Below are 18,722 nucleotides of genomic sequence, written 5' to 3'. Positions count from 1 at the left end.
AACACCCACTACAAAGGGAACCTTTGCTTCCTCCCTCTTTCCCAAATTGTTACAGAGTGTTACACCCCCAGCAGATAGCTACCATCCAACTCCTCGAAAGCATCTCTGCTGCCTTAGGTAGCTTCCTTTTGGGGTTCAGAAAGAAGCAGCAGTGAGCAAAATATCAGCTGCAGGGAGGAGATGCGCCTTCCATATGGAGCACAGAGTTTGGGGTGACCATTGCATCCCCTAGGACAGGAGGGGCTCAGCTGTGGGAGATGACATGTTGCTGTCATGTGTACATATGTTTCTGTAGCTTGTAGGTGGTGTCAGCGGGACTTGGAAGATCTCTGGACCTTCCTGTTGCCACCAGAGGGAGAAGGTCTCAGCGCAAGGGTAGCGGGAGAGGAGGATGCTGTAACCGCTAGATGTCTGTACAATTCATTTTGGATGGGGATAACCAGGCTGGCATCCCTGTGAGCTGGAAAATATGAGCTCTGTTTTGTCTTGCTGCCGTGGCAGCCGATGCTGATGACAATATAACATTGTTCTCATTAAAAAATTGCAGGGGCAAACTTCAACTTTTCATCAGTCAGAAAGCTGTGCACAAGTGTTGGACTGTGGGGTTAGAAACAAGGAAAGGGGGTACACGGAGGTCCTCCCATCAGCTGAGATTTGCCGTTTGGGAGTCAGCTGGTTGAAAATCAACTGTTTTGAGGAAGGAAACACAATTTGCAAATAATGGTCTTGCAACCTTCCCCCACGCTTGAAGTTGTGGTGTATGGAGGGAGATCAGCTCTCCTGCAGAAGTCTGTTCTGGTGTGGCAGTGTCCACTACAGAATGCTTCCTAGGAAGAAAAAAATCCACACACACACCCCGTGCTGGAGAAGGAGGAGAGGTAGCACAATACCTTTGAGCTCCTCTTTATTGGCAGCCTTCCCCCAGCACATCCTTCCTCTGTGGAGTGCAGACCCTGCCAGGTGAGCTGCAGCTCTCTGTGCTTGTCTGTCTCCTGGTTTGCAGAGCCCTCAGAAGTAGTCCACCAGCTCCTGGGAGCCAGCAGACCATGAGTTGAGACCTATTGCTCTAGCAATAGGAGTTGGACTGAAGCTGGGACAGTTCAGGCAGGAAATGTGACATATTTCCAGCAGTTAACAGTAATGAGTCACTGGAAGAATCTGCCCTGGGATCTGCAAGGTCTTTTCTTCCAAGGGTCTTTTGACTCAGGGCTGGATGCCCTCCCGAGGGATGCTCTGCCTTGCTCACATGCTGAGGATGTGAGGATGCTGCTTGGGATATTCTCTGCCGGGACAAATGGCCTTAGTGATCCACAGGTCAGTTATTGAATGAGTAAGTGGTTACAAAGCAGTAGTGGAGCGGAACGAGAGGGATGGTTAAGCTGCTGGTGTGTGGGACCGTGGCTGCTGCAGTGGGCCAGTATGGCTTTGTGGGCTGCGTGTCCCACAGATCTGTAAATTGTGTGTGGAGTGCCCTGAGTCCCAGCAGCCAGTTGTGGTTCCGGGAAGCAGCACAGCTCCGGGTGCTGAGGTAAGATCTTTATGTCTGTCCATGGAGTTGCCCACTGCCCCAAGGTGACACAAGGAGCTCTGTGGCCGTGTTGTGAAGGATTCATGCTCCTTTCAAGAACCACCATTGTGTGGCCACTCCCTGGTTTTCCTCTCCTAGAACTGAAAGCAGGGTGGGAAGACACAAAAGCTCATGCAGCTAGTGGGTTTGGGGTGATGTCCAACACAGTGGCTTGCTCCCTTTCTACTGAGTGCTGCACTGAAGTGGCTGTTCCAGCACCAACAGCTGCGATGGAAAAACATTAATCTCGTCCCCCTCTGGGGAAAACTGGGATGTGTTGCTGTAGGGGTCCTTCCTCAACCTTGTGGTCCCACGGGGTCTGTGTCATGAAGGCCATTGATGGGGGACAGAGGTGGTGCTGCTGGGAGGCAGCTGATCCTGTGGGCTCTTCTGGGTGCATGGGAGGGAACTGTGGTCCCCCTGGCTCTGTAGGGGTGATTTGGGATGGTTTGGGGAGGAGGAGGTGACACAGGCGTCCTGTAAGTGATACCGTGGGAGCTGGCTTGAGTGGAGTCTGCTGCAATTCAGGTAAAAAACAAGGGAAACCCAGGGTGTCCCTTCCCTGCTCCTGGAAGTCAGCAGGGCGGTGGTTTTCTGGACAGGCAGTTGAATCTCTGCTGTGTTGCACCGACACAGACCCACCCACCATTAACTCTCTAACCCTCTCTGAATCCACTTTATACCTTTGATCTCCATAATATCTTGGCATGATGGATTTCAGGCTCTAGTTGTGCTGCAGGTTTCTACAACAGCCGTGAGGACACTTTCTGCCTTGTTTTCTAATCCTTTCCTGGTAATTCCTGCCACTCAACTTGCTGCTTTTCAGTCTGAGCATGTGCTGGGCGGTTTCCCTGGGCACATCTTCACACCTCTCAGTATTGCATTACCTCTGCTGCTTTATAACTCAGTACCATGAGCTCCTGGAGCTCTTTTCGGCTTTGGCTGCCCTGGACTACTTGGTATCGCCTCTGCGTGACCACTGTGTCCCCCTGCTTTTGGGTGCTCTGTGCCTACTCTGCACCTGCAGGCCTTTGCACCTTGGGAAGCGTTCTGCAACCTAAGAGCTCATGTTTTATTCCTGCCCTTTTGTTTCTTTAGCTAGTGGTCTGTGCAGAATCTGACCCTTCTCCTTGCTGCCTCTTAGCTCAATTTCTGTAGACCGGAAGGAGAAAATCCCCAGGGAGGCACGTGCTGCTCTGGTCCCTGGGTGCACGCTCCCCAGCTGGGGGCTGGTCAGGGGCTCTCCCTGGGAGCCATCCTGCTCGTGGCATCCCATACTGATCCTGGCTCCTAGCAAATCCGTTGGACTGTGAGGCTCTGCGGAGCCCCCAGCGTGGCTGGGCTGCCCTTCAGGTTCTGCATCTTCTCGCTCTCTCTGCCCATGTCCCCTGTCAGTGCTCAGCCTGCAGTCTACCAGGTTGCACAGGTAACCATCCCTGGCGCACGGGATGGAGCCTGGAAGAGCTGGGTTTGGTGCTGATTCAGGTTCCTAGTGCTTGTGCTGCTCAGCCCTTACCAAGTCTATGCAGTTCACAGAGCAGCATCGGTCTGAGTGCCTGGATGTGGCTGCAGTGACAGCGTAGATGACCGTCGCCTTATTTCTCCAGTGCCTCCAATTCTCTGAGCAGGTCCAGACCTCCACGTTGCCTGGCTCTGTCTCCCAGGGCTATGCACTTTCCAGTGGTCTCTGCTGGGACCATTGATGAGTACTTGTCCCAGGAGGACAGGATGTCTGTAACAGATGCTCATCCCTGACGTCTGTGGAGCATCAATTAGTATTTACAGGCTTCCACCCCCATTTATGATGCTGGATTTGACCTGATAACCTAACAGCAAGGGGTTCTGCTGCCTGCTCCTGGCCCCATCCCATCTCAGCCCTTTCTCTTGCTGCTGGGGGGAAAGGTGGGTGCTGCTCCTGAGGCTGTGGGTATGAACCAGGGCCAACGTTAACATGAGCTGCTGCTTCATGGGGAATTTGTGAGCTGACTGGGACAGACCCTATAAGCTCTGCCACCCCAGTGGGATTTTGAAGGGGGGAAAAAGCAAAGTGAGCCCTCTTCTCTAACCCCTCCCTCAATAGCCCACACTCATTACCCTGGAATGAAATAAGATGGATCTGGCAAGGCCCTGCAATTAGCTGTTGGCCTTTGTTAGGTTGTTTTCTGTGCCCATTGAGGAGCGTTTAAACCATCTCTGAGCACCGCCTTGAGGGTCCCCAAGCTGGAGGAAAGCCCGGCAGCTCTGCAGTGGAAGTGGTGTCCCTCTGTCCTGTCTCTCATGTCTCAAGACGCTCCCCCCATGCTCCTGCCCCTCTCCGGGGGCATGTGGGCTGTTTGCCGTTTGGGAGCCTAGGATGAAATCCAGGTCTCTGTGAGAAGCTGTGAGATGCCACCATCATGCCAGGTGAAGGTGGCCAGATCCTGCCTCTCATCCCCTTGCCCAGGGCAGTCAGTCCCCTTCCCGTGCTGCTCATCCAGGGCAGGTGGGGAAACCACCATGGCCAGCGAGGAAACAGCCACATCCCTGTCACGTGCATGGACACATCTCTACTCAGTAAAATATTTATTCCTCCATTATTTCACAAGAGTTGTTTTTACAAAAACCTTACAAAAATTTCCAAAACAGACATGCAGAAGAAAAAAAAAAAAAATCCACCATGGATCTTGTTACAAGTAATTGAAATGTACAAATAGAAAGGGCGAGAGGGAGCTTAGATTACAATAATCCCTCTGTCCTGCTACCCCTCCGTGGGTGCAATTTGTATCTCATCTCAGTGAGGCTTCAGCGTTGACTGACAAGCTGCGATAAGCTGCTAAGAGCATGGCAAAGGAGGGGCCCTAAGATTAGGAGCAAATGTTTTCAAATATATATATACATATAGATATTTAGTGAAGAAATATTTATTCCCTGCCTTTTTTAGGTTTACAGAGACGGCATCTGCAAACTATTAAATGGGTTTATTTTCATTAATGCTCTCAAAGAGGCAGCGACATTTATATCCCTGTGGTTTTGTCTTGTATAACCGAAAAAAGAGCCCTGTGCTTTCCATGGGAATAGGAACCCCCGGCCCCCTCCTCCTGCCCCAAGTGGCGTTTCTCATGGCGGATGACTTGATTTGCAGCGGATCCATCTGCCCCCGCCCCCCGGCCTTGCATGTCTCTGCTTTTGTCAGGTCTCTGTGCGGTGTCTTGCTGTGGTCTGGGGAGCTGCGTGCCCCCCTTCTGGCATGGTAAACGGGGGACGCCAGCCCTGAAATAGGGGTGGGCGGCACAGGGTGGGTATTTAGGGTGACTTTACTCCCTGGATGAGGTGGGCAGTGTCGCTCAGGCCGTGCCCCCTCCCTGCCCGTCGTGCTTGAGGAGGTGGTGGTGGTGGCTGTTCCCAACCGGGGGCTGCATTGGGTGGAGCAGAGAAAGCCGGGGCTGGGGGCAGGATGGAGGGGCTGGTTCACCCCCAGCCAGAGAAGATGTGCTCCTCCCCTGGTTCTCCCATCAGGTCTCTGGGTGCTGGGTGAGGCCCCTGGGCAGGCACTGCCTGGGGTGAAGCTGAGGGTCCTGGTGTCGCAGCCGCTGGGTACCACATGCGGCTGCAGTGAGCGACACGGTGGGAAAGGGAGAGGATGCTCCTGGGAGTGGTGGGGATTCGGCTGGGCACACGTGTAGTTGGGACACTTTCAGCCTTGGTGTCACACGCTGGAGGATGTTTATCTGGAGGAAGCACCTTAGCAATTGCTGTATTCGTCCTCAGATGCCGCAGTCCCTGGTGGGGCTAAGCTCTTCTAGGCAAGCAAGGCTGGTGCCTCCTCCATCCAGGCAACTCATCTGAGCTGGTGGTGTCCCCACGCTTGGCTGGTGGCTCTTTGCAGTGGGTGAGGAAAGGGTGGTCTGGTTTCCAGAGGGTTTTGTCTGCAGGGTAAAACCTCCATCGCTCCGGCTTATCCCCCGTTGCTGTGGTATTGGCAGGGGAGGGTGGAGGGTGCGTCCTTCTGTGGCTCAGTCCCATGGGTGAAGGACTGGGGTGGCGTAAGCCTAGGGCAAGGTTGCCCATCCTGTGTCCATCCCCCTGCACGTATCACCTTGCAACCTCGTTAGGCTGCACGGCAGGGTGGGATGAGGGGGAAACCATTTCCTTTCTGCAAAACCAAAAAAGCCAACCCCCACAGAGTCACCGGCCCCAGACCCCCACACACATCTGCGGAGCTGCCGACGGGGAGGCTGTGCCTCCGGAAGGCGAAGCCTGCTTTGCCGTTGGCACGAAGCGCTGGGAGCCGCCTACTCAGCTGAAACCCAACAGCTTTTTCCAATTTTCTCTTTCCCTGGGACGGTTCTATGACATGGGGCTCTGCAGAATTGCTGGCAAACCCACCGCGGCAGAGCAGCGGTGCCTGCTTGGAGACCAGCGATGCTCCCCCCAGCTTGCGGGAGAGCTCGCAGGCTCCGAGCGAGTCTGCTGAGATGCTTAAGCCCTCCTCACCCCTCTGGGAAGGGAGAAAGGCTGATGCCATCGGCATAGGCAGCTCCTAAATGTAGGCAGCGTGGTGCAGGGAGCTGGCTGGGACCGGCCACGGCAGGGGCGAGCCGTCGGCTTCCCAAAGTCTCTCCCAAGCACCGCGGCTGGGGACGCACAAAGAGGCGAACGCGCGGGTCAGCTTCGGCACACGCGGTTGAGCGCTGTGAGTCGCAGCCCGGCGGAAAGGGGGGCTTGTGATCCTCCCACTGCCGCATGCTGTCCCTGCGGGAGGAGAAGACCCAATAACTCTTTGGCTCTCTGGGCAAGATACCCAAATTGGTCAAATCCAATAGTCCAAAATCCTTCCATGTTTGGAAGCAAATTCTTGTTCCCTTGGCAAGTCTGTTTGTCCTCGAAGAGCGCGTGGGGGGTATGTGTGTGTATATATAGCCTTTATTATAAGGGTGTGCGGAAAAGCAAGTTTCTAACCAAGTTTGCTCCATATGTGGCTATAATTATGTGCCACTTCGGCCTGGGACTGACTCTACCTTCAAAAGGGAAGAGAAGAGGAGAGGAGAGGTGCTGAGGTGTTGGATGAGTGGCATGTGGGTTGGGCAGGCGGCAGATTCGTCCTGGACAGGCACAGGAGCTCCACGTTGTGTCCTGGGTGGGCTTTGCCCTGGTCAGTTCACGGTCGGCACCTGGTTCTGATGGAGGCTGAACTCTTTGGCTTTGAGGCGCAGGCTGGCGATGCTGTTGGCCATGTTCACCCCTTGGGTGGGCGTCGCGGTCCCGCTGGAGCTGTAGGAGGGCACAGTGCTGCAGGGAGGGAGCAGGGGAGGAATGAGGCATGGCCCATGGAGCAGTCCCTTTGCCCTGCGTGGTCCTGCCAGCTTCCCAGACCAGATTGGCCGTTCTCTTAGACATCTCCCACAAGAGCGGTCAAGGCTTCAGCATTTTTATGTGGCTAGATGCATGTGGGAACCCCTCAAACTATGCACCAGGAGGCCCTGCCTTGAGCTTTTGGATGAGATGGCTGGACATGGAGAGCTGGGAACCAGAAGGGACCCTTGCCACCTCCCGTGCCGAGATGTGGGAAGGGTCAGTGCGAGGCCAAGCGAATCCCTTGCGAGGACCAGGGCTCTACTCCGGCCCTGAAATGCATGGAGGCAGGGAAGCCTGCTCAGCAGCAGGCAGGGGATGCTCAGATGGGGCTGAAACGGGTTCCCAAAGCAAAGCCAGACGAGCTCCTTTCAGCCCTGTAAAACTCCCCACATCCTCAGCAGTGGCACAGGGCTGTGCTCCTGCGGCAGTGGGGTGGTCCCTAGGCAGCCTGTCCTGTGGCCACCTCCTCCCCAGCTCCTCCAGCGCCTGCACCTACCTGTATGGGGAGGTGCTAGTCCAGGAGAGATACTCGGGGGTCAGTGCGGTGGGCCGCGGTGCCATGGGCTGTTCAATGGCTGCTTCTTGGCTGTAGGATTTGAGGAGCGATGCCGATCTGTTGGCCAGCATCGCCCTCTCGTTACGGCGAAACTTGGCCCTCCGGTTCTGAAACCAGACCTGAGTGGGGAGGGAAGGTAGTCAGGGGGGACCTGGTGCGAGCAGGGATGTCCCAAGCATCCATCCTACCGATCACGGTCATGTGCAGGATGAAACGGGAGAGGGGACAGTCCCTGCTCCTGCCTGGGGACAAGGCAGAGGGTGTTGTTTTCTCCCACACAAACCTTTGCTCACCTGGACTCTCGCCTCGCTGAGGTTGACCCTTCTCGCCAGCTCCTCCCGCACGAAGGCATCGGGGTAGTGCGTCCTCTCGAAGACCCTCTCCAGAGCCTGCAGCTGGCTGCTGTTGAAGGTGGTGCGGTTCCTCCTCTGCTTCTTCTTCCTCTTGGCTGCTCCACGGCTCGGGCTCAGGCTCTCACCTGCGGGGAAGCACAGAAGAGACCGTATGAGAACCAGACCCATGTGAGACCCCACAGACCCCACACAGGGACCCAGCTGGGCTCGAGCCCTCCTGGGGGTCTGCGCTGCCCTGCTCCATACCAGCCACGCTCCCTGCAGGCACCTGGGACTCTGTGGGGAGCAGCATACATGCAACCCTGTGGTCTCCAGGAGAATCAAAACCTATTTCAAGACCCGCTGGAGCTTAGGCTTAAACCCAACATTTGCAAAGACCTGTAGTGGTTTCATGTCTGGCTAAAACCACCCAGACCTGATTTTGAACACCATTCTCAGTGGATTTCTGGGGCAGCACTTGACCCAAACTGCTGGGACTGCATCTCGCAGCCTCCCCCTCAATGGGGACACGTCCATAGGGTGTCTTGGGCTTGGCTCTTGTTAAGGGTTTAGGTCAAGCTTTCATGGATGGTGATGGAAATTCAGCACCAAAACATCTGTGAGATGTGGGCCTCAGGTCCCACCTCCAGCACCTCTCAAAGCCCCCGCTGTGGCGTGTCCCCAAGGTGACACAGGACTGCAGCCAAGCATCTGCTCATCCAACCCTGGTCTTCAGAGCTAGGAACGAACGCCACCGTGTCTCGCAGAGCTCAGCCTCCACAGTGTTTATTTCTGGCTTTGCTGGCTCATGGAAACATGAAGCTGAGGGTGTAGTTTGGTTTCTCAGTATTGATCTTGGGCTTTCAGCCAGGCTGAGATTAATCTCCTCTTTGTCACTAATATCATCAGGTTTAGGCAATTTTATGAAGTCTTTTTCTGAGATACCCAGTCAGCTGCCTGCAAAGGGTCCATGGGGAACATGTCTTGCTGTCGCTCTTCCTTATGGAGGTACTGGTTAATTATTCTTTCTGTTAATAAAGCATCTGGATCCAATCTGTACCTACTGGTGGGAAAGTATTTTGGAATTATTTGAAATGTTAATAGTTTTATGACATTCTGATTCATAGCAGGGTTATATTGGGGTTTTCTGCTCTGTATCATTGCAGAGGCCATGATGGCAGGAATTACTGCTCCCTGAATATGTTCAAGAAATAAATACTTGCTAATAAGCTATCTTGATACTTATTAAATAGGTGCAGCATTTTCAGATGATACTTGAGCAAGTAACAAAATCTACTGGAAGGGATATTAACTCTGCTAGTTCAAGACACCACAAAGCTGTTGAGCAGGAGGAAACTATGTGTTCCAAGATCTTTAAGGCCAGAAAAATCTTCTTGGACCTTAATTCTGAATAATTCAAGCCATGCAAACTCCACCAACAAGTTCTTCATCAAGTCCCTAAGGTCCCTTTGTGCCCAAGTATACCACCCTCAAGGGCTGTCCCATCCTGAGATGAGCCATGAGGACCAGAGAAACCCCAATATCTGCTGGCAGGTTGTTCCTGGGACTAACCACCTTCTGCCCAAAGCAGGGTCCAAACTTAGAGCTACTGCAGAGTTTTTTTGCACCCTTCTCTGAAAACCGTGCCGCTGGCTGATGCCACCAACAGCATCCTGGTGCCAAATGCCAGCCATGCCATCGGATGTGGCAGAGGAGGAAGGGTTAAATTTATTTCCATTGCTGGCAGTGGCCTGGAAAGAGCAGATGGCTTCTCTGATGCTTTGCTATAGCAAGGACCAGTGCCAGGACCCAGGAGTGCTGGGTGCCTCCAACACCCCGACCTGTTAAGGTAGGAAGCGTTGGGCTGGGAAGAGATGCAGGGACATGGCAGTTGGACCTGGGCATCACCATCGTTCCCGTCCTCTGGGCGCATGCAGGGATGCTGCATCATTTTGAACATGATGGGGCCAAACTGCTAGGATGTGGGGGAAAGAAGAGTATCCCAGGACTGGCAGGGGAGGAAAAGGATCTGCATCCACCTCCCAGAGCCTCATTGCAGCTGCTGACATTTCTCTGGGTCTTTTATTGTGCTCTAGGTCCATTTGGACCTTGGTTGACCATCCCTTGGGCTGGAAACAGCCTGTGCTCTTCTATCTGCGACATGGCCTTCTTGGTTGGGTAAAGACTTAATGGACGGTGCCATGCCTGAAATACGTGCGGGTTTGAGGCCCTTTCCTTGGCCAGGAAACCGCAGACTGCCCTTCGCCGCCGTTCATGTTTAAAGGCTCACAAATAAAATTCCCCAGATTCCCTCCAGCCCTTGTTCCTGCAGCTTCAAATGTTCTGCCAGTCTCCGCTTTCCAGTTGCCCCTTTTAGTTAAACTCCTTTTTTGGTCCTGTTTTCCTTCAGCGAGCTAACGAGCTGCTGGATTAAAATACATGAAGTCCAGCCATGGTTGTCCCTGAGTTTTCCATGAGCCTGGGACTGACACAGGAACCATCAGGCTGGGACGGAGCTACAGGATGTAACAGGGCGAGAGACATTTCCTTGTGGGTTTATGGCCACCCCATAGGGCTTCTGGGGAAATTAGAAACCGGGGCTTGGTTCAAAAAATGCCCCCCACCAAACCAGCAATGATTTCAACACAACCCTAGTAAATGTATAAATAAAATTTATAAACCCCCTTTGGTTTTGTCCTCAATTTAAAATCTGGCTATAGGACTTTTCCATAAGTGATGGCTTCTCTCACCCACTCTAATTTGGCTGAGAGCAAGGAGGAGGAGGAATGGTTTCTTAAATTAACTCTCAAACGAGCTCTATAGCATCTGACCCCATTTCTGGCTGGTTTCTGTCTCCCCAAACCCGTGGAAGCAAGAGCTAAACAGCCGTGGGAGCTGGGCGGTGTGTCTGGGTGCTGGTGGTTCCTGCGTGGTTGGAGAGCTGCAAGCCCTGGGCTGTGCCTGCGTTGGGGCATTTTGTTCAGCCCCTGTTGCTGGTTTTAATGGAGAGACTTTCTCCTGCACTGCAAAACCCCGTGGGATGCTTCAAGGAGCTTCTCGGAGGATGCTGGTGGCCAAAACGCCTTCCCCACCTACTCACACCTCCCCTAAAACATGCTGCACCCTGGTGTCGCTCAGAGCTCCCCAATGCCCCACAGAAACCTTTGCTTTCCAGCTCAATTCTCTGCTATGTTCTTTTTGCCCCCCATTTTCCACCTCATCTCCGTACTGCAGGGAGGCAGCTCCACTCCTGGGGTGCCTGCCTGGGTCCTCTGCTCTGCTCCAGGATGAGCCTTGGTAACGGATCAACATCTTTTCCCCATCAGTTCAGGCATCGCAGGCTTGTGGGACCAGATAAATGCCACCCTAATTGCTGGCGGCGTGTGTCTGACAGGTTTACAGCGTGCAAAGTCGGGCCGGATTGCTTCTATCAAAGATGCTTTAATAACCCCAAATCAGCTTTCCAAAAATGAGCATCGCTAAGTGCTCTGCGGCATTGGATAAGGAACGGGAAGGGGATGGGTTGCGTCCCCTGAAGACCCCCTGCCATCTCACTGCCACCCATCCACGGGAATCCGATTTAACCAAATTCGCTGACACCTTGATGGAGGAATCAGAAACTGGCTCCCCGCCCCGATGGGCTTCCAGGAATAAGAGTTTGTAATTGCACCAAGTTAAAAACCAACTCGCCACCGTCTCTTTTGCCCCAAAGCAGTGCTTGGGGACGTTACGGAGAAAGCCGAACCCTTGCCTTTGTCAGTTATAATTTGGGGGTTCGTTTGGGGCACAGCTGGCAGCATCGGCTTGATTGTCCAACCCTGAGGTGAGAGGGACTCCTGAGCCATCCCCCCAGCCGCCTTCGCCTTTGGTGTATTTATCTTCCACTGATTACAATTTCGGCTAACGGGAAAAAAAAATGCAGGGGAGGGGGGAAAACATGGGGGATAACATTACCGAATAACGAAAGATGACATGGGGGGGAGGATGGGGAGAGGGAGGCGCAGGGGCTTTGTGCAGAGCAGGATAGGCCCGGCATGCTTCACAAAAAAAGCCTTAAATTGCCCCAGCGTGCTAGAAAAGACACGAGTCTCTTCGCCCGTGATGTGGGTGAGTTTTGGGGTGCTGGATGCAGCCTGGGTAACTTCCAGCCTCCTCTCCGCGATGCCCAACCTCAGGCAATGCTGCTTGAAGGCGGTCTGGAGGGCAGCCCTCTGCCCTGTGGATGCCACGGGGTGCTGGGAGTCACCCCAAAACCCTTCTCCGTGCGGGACCACCGATGCTGGCAAGCCTGGACCGCGTCGTGCCGGAGAGCCGCCCTGCCACCGGGAACTGGGGACCGCCTGGTCCTGCTCCATTAGCGAAGGCAACGGCCCCAGCGCCGCTGGGTCAGAGCCGTGCTGGTTCAGCTGAGCGCCGACCAAGCCCACTTTTCCGGCTCTTGCCTTTTCCCTCTGTGCTTCCGTTAGTTTTCCATAGGAAGGACTCGGCGGGTTTCAGCTGCTGAAGCCTGGGCGCTGGCCTTGCCAAGGGGGGGCCCAACGCTGGCAGGGCCCCCAGCCTCCCGCGCAGCAGCCGCCGAGTGCTGTAAAGAGGTAATTTTCACTAGATTTCCACCGAGGCTTCGGCTTTGACTTACGACCTCCATTAGCGAACGATAAACGACCTCCGTGCAGCTGTGATCCAGACCTAACCAGCATTTAAAATCCCAGCCGCTCACACGCCTAAGCCCTGGGGACCGCAGCGTCCCCGGGCAAGGATACTCCGGCAGGACAGCTCATCCCTCGGGATGACTTTTGCTGGTGGGCTACATTGCCAACTGTGCTCAGTCTCCCGCTGCGGGGCAGCTCCGCTCTGGATGCCAAGTTTGGGGGGTTTCTTTGCAAAATGCTCATCCCAGAGCACCCAGCGCCGTCCCCGCGACCTGGGATGGTCACCTCGGCAGACTGCAAGCCTGTCTCTCCCCCAGACGATGCTGCAAACCCCCCGCGTGCACCACCGTGTCCTGGGACAAGTTCTGCCGGCTCCAGCTCTGCCACTTGGCTTTGGGGTGCAAATACCCCCCTTTTTTGGGGACCATGCCAGGAGGGAGCAAGTTCAACCCTCTCCTGCAAAAAAAAACCAGGCTACATCTCCTCCGATGTGTTTCATTTTCCATTGCGCCACAGACCCCCGAGCCCCGAACAGTTTTCTGCCGTTAAATTATTTCACGCGTTCCATTTATTTGCGAGCAGTTTGCCAAAGACCTTTTAAGCTTTAAATTTTTCACCCCCCACCCCCCAGCCAAATGATCAAATCTGCCCTACCATTTACTTCCTTTCTCTGCCTGGAACAGCATTTTTTTCCCCTTTTTTCTTCTTGGGTATAATTTAAGGGTTGAAATAGCCTGGAGGGAATTAGCTGTAAATTCTTCCTAAGACAAATAAATTCAGCCCTCTGAGTTTCTACGTTTTTCAAACTGTTGAGAGACGTTTTGGGTTTGTTTTACTTGAAATAATGATCATGGCATATCTGACCCTCAGGCTGCGGCCGGCTCTAACCAAATAAATAGCTTTTATTAATTAAGGTTTATCCTTAACAAATAAAACCCCAATTTGATCTCGGCCGGCTGAATTAGCAAAAATAAACAACGGGTTCTCCGGGCACTTGATGTGGATTTAACAAATTAACGCTGGGCCTTCATCAGGGAAGCCGCAGGGTGGTGGAGGCCTTTTACAGCCAAGAAATCCTTTGGAAAAACAATGTCTTTCGTTTCTCCCATGGTCTCTCTCGGTAAACATGTGGACTCCCTTCATCCCTTTATATACTCGGGGGAAGCGAGGAGAGCTCCGGCGATGACGTCCGCCAAAGTTTCATGTGCAATTGTTTAACTTGTTCCTCTAAATCATGCGATGGGGAGGAAGCGTTTCCCTTCGGATCGTGGCAAGCTGTGCGAGAGCGAAGCTCTCCGGTTTGGGAATTGCCCCTCTGCGGTGTCCGCCCGCCCCGGCTCCTTTTTATCCCGTGACCTTCAGCTGAGACCCCCAAAGCTGGGGGGTGATTTGGGGGCGCATGGGCAGCCGGAGCGCAGCTGAACCCCCTTTCCAGCAGCTACTGCCAGCACCGCCCTGCCTTGGGACGCGGCTGGGGACAGCCTGGGAGCCCCCGGGGGGGTTACCTGCCCTCACTGGGGCTTTGTGGTGAGGAGGGATGGCAGGAGGGATGCTCTGCAGCCCGAAGGGGAGCTGGGGGCTTCTCCCCGCTCGCGGGCGCAGGCAGCACAGGGTTTGTCGCAGAAGTGATGGTGGGAGCTGCCTGCCCCGCTATGGGTCTTTGATCACCCCAATCATCTCGGGAAGCCCGGGGGGGGTGAGAAGCTGCCGGGAAGCTGTCCCTCCCCGTGTGCTGGGTCACCCAACTGCGGTCCCTCTCCTGCACCCACCAGTCATCCCAGCCTGGGTGCACGGGATCAACACGGCGTGGCAGCGCAGGGCAAAACCGTATCGGTGTAACTCTGTTTTCTGGGTGGTTTCATCCCACTACCTGGGGGAGAAGCCCCTTGGGGCCACCAGCCCCTGCCCACAGGGTGCCAGTCCCAGCTTTGCTCAGCACGATGCTGTGAGGTCCAAACCCATCCCAGGAACCACCCACGGGCACGGGGGACTGGGTATCCCTGGGGAGCGGGGACTGGAAGCCCCTTCCCGGCCTCCCCCGCTGCCGGGAGCGGGTCTGACCTCCTCATCCCGACCCACTGCTGCTCCCTGCTCCCCCTCCAGCCCAGCTCCAGCCTCGTGAAGACCCCGGGAATGCCGGAGGCTCTGGGGGGGGGGATTGAAGCCGGGGGGGTCCAAATGTGCTGAGTCCGAAGGAAACTTTCTCGGCTCAAGTGGCATACATGAAAAATTTAAGAGAGGGGCAAGTCTCAGCTACTGGAGAAACATTACAGCGAAATGTTTCCGAGGATGTTTCACCTCATTAATTGTGAAAAAACTGAAACGCTGACACGTTTTTACAGGCTGCCAGTTTTGCTGGGGGAAAAGTGTCTCTCTTAAAAAGGAGCAGCAAAAGCCTGGACCAAGAAAGAGGCCAAGGCTGTCCCGGGAGGGCCTTAGCCTGTGCTCACTGACAGGCAGCAGCAGCCTGTTTTATGGTTATAGAGCTGCCGCTGCACCAGTCAGAAACCACCCAGCGCCACCGCTCGCTGCCCCCAGCCGCGCGGACACCCGATTTTTGGGAGGATCCTGCCCCGCGGTGCTGCTACCCCAGGGATGCTCCACGCATAGCCTGCACCCCCCGAGCCCAGGAGGCTTTTCCCCTTGCACCCCCAGAAGCTGAGCTGCTGCTCGGCAGTGATGCTGGGGATGGTGTGCTGTGTCCGAGCACCCATCGTGGCATGTCCAACCGAAAGCCTGAGCAAGCTGGGAAGATCCTGGAGAGCCGGCTGAGCCAGCAGCATCCCTGCATCCCAGCTGGGACGTGTCCAGCCTGTGCTTGTGACCTGACTGTGGCACCAAAGCCTTTTTTTTTGTTCTTCCTCATCTTTAGGGCAGCAAACACGGTGGGAATGTGACGCTTAGCTGGGTTTGGGGACCGGAAGGAACCTGGAAAGGAGGAGCCCCGTGCTGCAGGACACTGCCTCTCTTAGGTCCTCCTGCCCTGGCCAGAGGCTCGTGCGCAGCCCAGCACGGTGCTCACCCAGCTGGGGCCAGGCCCCGGGAATGGGGTTTTGGCATGGCCAGCTCCTGTGTCAGTGAAGTGTTTAATGAATTAATGGCAGCCACGTTCCCTGAAGGAGGAGGCAGGGTCGGTGGGATGCTGTCAAGCCTCAGGAAGGGGCTGGGGAACATCTTTGGCCATGAAGGTCCAGTGGGAGAGGGCTCAGCAGCACGAGAAATTCCCCCCGCTCTCCCCAGCGGCTGGGGGAGATGGTGCCACCACCTGCCTTTCACCTGGGGTGGGAACTGCCTGCCCGGGTAGTCCTTTGGAGAAGGGGACGTGGACGGATCCTCCTGCCAGGCTCATCAGCTCTGAGATGCACCCCAGCATCCTGGCCCCCACCCCAACCCTGCAGCAGGATCCAGATCACAGAGCATGGCACCATCAGCATCCCCCGAAACAACTGCTCCAGAAACAGCCTTTAGAGCCGTGCAACGGCGCTGGTGCACAGTGCGGGGCTCAGCAAAACCTCTTGCTGCACTTTCCCAGCCGCCTGGCTCCCGCGCACCCCGGGAGCCATTGTGCACAGCCGCGGGGCTCAGACTGCCTGGCTGCACCCGCTGACGGGTGGCACCGGCCCAGGGCATCCAGCCCGGGACCTGGGGCGCCGAGCGCATCCCTTGGGCTCACTGATCTGCAAGCAAAAAATTCCCTCCCAGGGCCGGGCCCGTGCAGCGGGTGACCCCAGCCTGGCGAAGGGCTTTCAGGAGCTGCCAAGAGCATCCCGTGCGCTCAGAGGAGGCTGCAACCGCAGCCTGACACAATGGGCTGTCCCGGCTCCAGCACCATCGCCTCCATTGTGTCAGGTCTCTGCAGGGTTGGAACCGCAGAGGAGCCAAGCGGGGGATGAGCCGGGGTGCTGCTCCCTGCCAGGTACCCCAATTTTCCCCCAAGGGATGGTAGGCTGAGGAGAAAAGCCTCCTGGGGAAGGTCTGCCGTCTGCATGAGTTTGCTGGGGACGGTGGCACTGCGGCAGTCGCTGCCGGGCGCCCCGCTTGGCTCTGTGTGGTTGGGGTCTGGCATCTTCCCTGCTCGTGGCAGGGGAACATGCAGCTCAAGGCGTTCACGCCTCCCTGGGGTCCCCCTGTGCCTACATGGGCCTGGGGTCACACCAAGCCTCCAAAAACTCATCCGTGATGGTGCCGGTCTGGGATGTCCCCTGCAAATGCCGAAGAGGGAGAAGGGGGAGGCAGGATGGACATAGGGATGTGGTGCCTGTTGTGCCGCGGCTCCCGGCTTCGCCCAGGGATGCTCCAGGAGGCCGTGTCAGACCAAAGGGCTCCTCGGGCAGATGCTCACGGCCATGGGGCCGGGGTGTCAGGAGCTGCTCAGCCGGGTGAGCCGAAGCCCTCACGGCACAGTCAAGCGCCTCAGGAAAAGGCATCGCGGTGGGTTTGAAACGCCGAGCCAGTCCAAGTACAGAGCAGCAACCAACCAACGGGGGATCAGGAATTTTAATTTTGTTCTCCTGTGAATCTGCCAGCCCCCACGGTGGAGGCCCGGGGACCAACAAAAGGCGCTGGCTCTCCCCCAGCCGCTGGCAGCCGGGAGCCTCCCCAGCGAGGAGGCATTCACCGGGGGGGTTTGCTTTCATCTCCTGGCCAGGAGACCTTCTCGTGGTGGGACGAGACCAGTGCTCGGGCTGTCCTGTGCCTCGCACCGCTGTAGCACCCTGGGATGCCCCTGGGGACGAAGCCCCTGCGCACCCACCCGAGATGCAGCCTCCCCGCTTTGCCAGCGCCGGTTATGCCAAGCGTTAAAACAGCTGAGCGTGGAGAGTGGCAGCGCCAGTGATGGTTAACAGATGTGTGAATGGGCTTCCGCGGCGCGGGGAAATGGCCAGCCCAGACCCCACTGCCAAAATGCTGGGGTTTGGGTCAGCCCCGGGCACCGCAGCGAGGGGGTCCAGGCAGAGGGGACGGCCATGGCGGCTGCCCACAGCCATCGGCGAGGGGGATGTCGGGATGGACGATGCCAGGACGGACGATGCCAGGACGGACGATGCCAGGACGGACGATGCCAGGACGGACAGACCTCATTGTCCTGCATCGGGGCTGAGCATGGCAGATGCTGGTTCTCTCCCCATCCCGCAAATGTTTTCGGCACCATTTGGCGCATCCATGATGCAGCCGCGGAGGTGCCAACATCGCTCACATGCGACCGCCTGACATAACAGGTTACATGGTTTCCCAGCAGGGCACGGGGCATGTGTAATTAATTAACGCTAACGAGACTTGTGCAAGTGCCAGCCCTGAGAGCAGCACCCGCCTGCACTTGCAAAGCTCCACCAAAAACTCAGCTTTAACTGCAAAGTGGTTTTCCCCAGGGGGCTGGGAAGGGGACGGGATGGCGGGTGCCTCAGACCCGTCACAGTGTGGAGAGCTCACTGGGACTTTTGCTTGGTGTTTAAAAAATAAAACTAATCAGCCAGGGCTGCGTAGTGGGAACAGCGTGTAGAGGACTGGCTCCCAGCCAGGGACCCCTGGCATGGTGATCCCAGCCTTCCTTTCCCCACCCCAGCCCAAAAAAAAAAAAAAGTGGTCTCTTGAAATTTAATAAGCAAAAGCCCGTGGCAAGCCAGCCCCAATGGCATCTGGCACTGAAACCCAACCCCAGCCTGCCAGGGTACAGCACAGACCCCGTAGCATCAGGGTCATTGCCAAGAGGGAGGGAAGAGGACGGGCAGGGACCAGGGGGAACGGTGGGAACCCCCACGGTGTCCCCTCCTGTGCCTCCTTCCACTGACCCGACTCCCCTCTCTTTTTTGAGGCCAATTGGGCATTCTTCACACCCAGGTCAAGATGCCACCGAGCACCCATTTTACCAGCGAGCGCCGGCACCTGCTGAGAGCCCGTCCTGCAACCACCGGCTGCTGTCCCTGGCCGGGGGATGCCGGCACATTTGGGGTGTGGGATGGATGCAAGCCCCTGGCCAGGAGCCCATCCCACCACCGCTCCGAGGAGGACCCTCGTGGGCGCACGCATGCACAAACGTCCCAGAAACCCTCGCCAGCGAGCAGCATCGCTGTCCTCCAGTCTGGTTTTCATTTGAGGTCGGTGGCCTCTCGCCAAATTTATTGTAAAACATTCATTTTAATAAGTGGCTCGTATCTTTTTTTTTTTTTTTTTTTAAAAAAAAAAACAGCCCGGTTAACTGTTTCCAGGTTACAGCAGAGCCATGCGCAGGGACGGCAGGGACAGCGGGGACGGCAGGGACAGCAAAGGTGGCAGGCAGGTTGCTG

The 18,722-nt window shown here is 55.9% G+C and overlaps 1 protein-coding gene across 1 annotated transcript in view; it reads right to left on the bottom strand.

Moving 5' to 3' along the window:
• Window positions 1-561: 561 nt before the first annotated feature.
• PRRX2 (paired related homeobox 2) overlaps window positions 562-18,722 on the bottom strand; it is a 28,409-nt gene continuing 10,248 nt past the window's right edge. Inside the window, exons 2-4 of the mRNA XM_054848207.1 lie at window positions 7,751-7,935; window positions 7,398-7,576; window positions 562-6,835 (exon numbers count right to left, since the gene is read on the bottom strand). Coding sequence (XP_054704182.1) covers window positions 6,700-6,835; window positions 7,398-7,576; window positions 7,751-7,935 — 500 coding nt within the window. The 3' untranslated portion in view covers window positions 562-6,699. The remainder of the gene's footprint in view (window positions 6,836-7,397; window positions 7,577-7,750; window positions 7,936-18,722) is intronic.

The sequence above is a fragment of the Grus americana genome, chromosome 20 (assembly GCF_028858705.1).
Source record: "Grus americana isolate bGruAme1 chromosome 20, bGruAme1.mat, whole genome shotgun sequence".
Classification (NCBI taxonomy): Eukaryota; Metazoa; Chordata; class Aves; order Gruiformes; family Gruidae; genus Grus; species Grus americana.
Note: the sequence above shows the minus strand (reverse complement) of the source record. Positions and strands in the feature narration are given on the sequence as shown.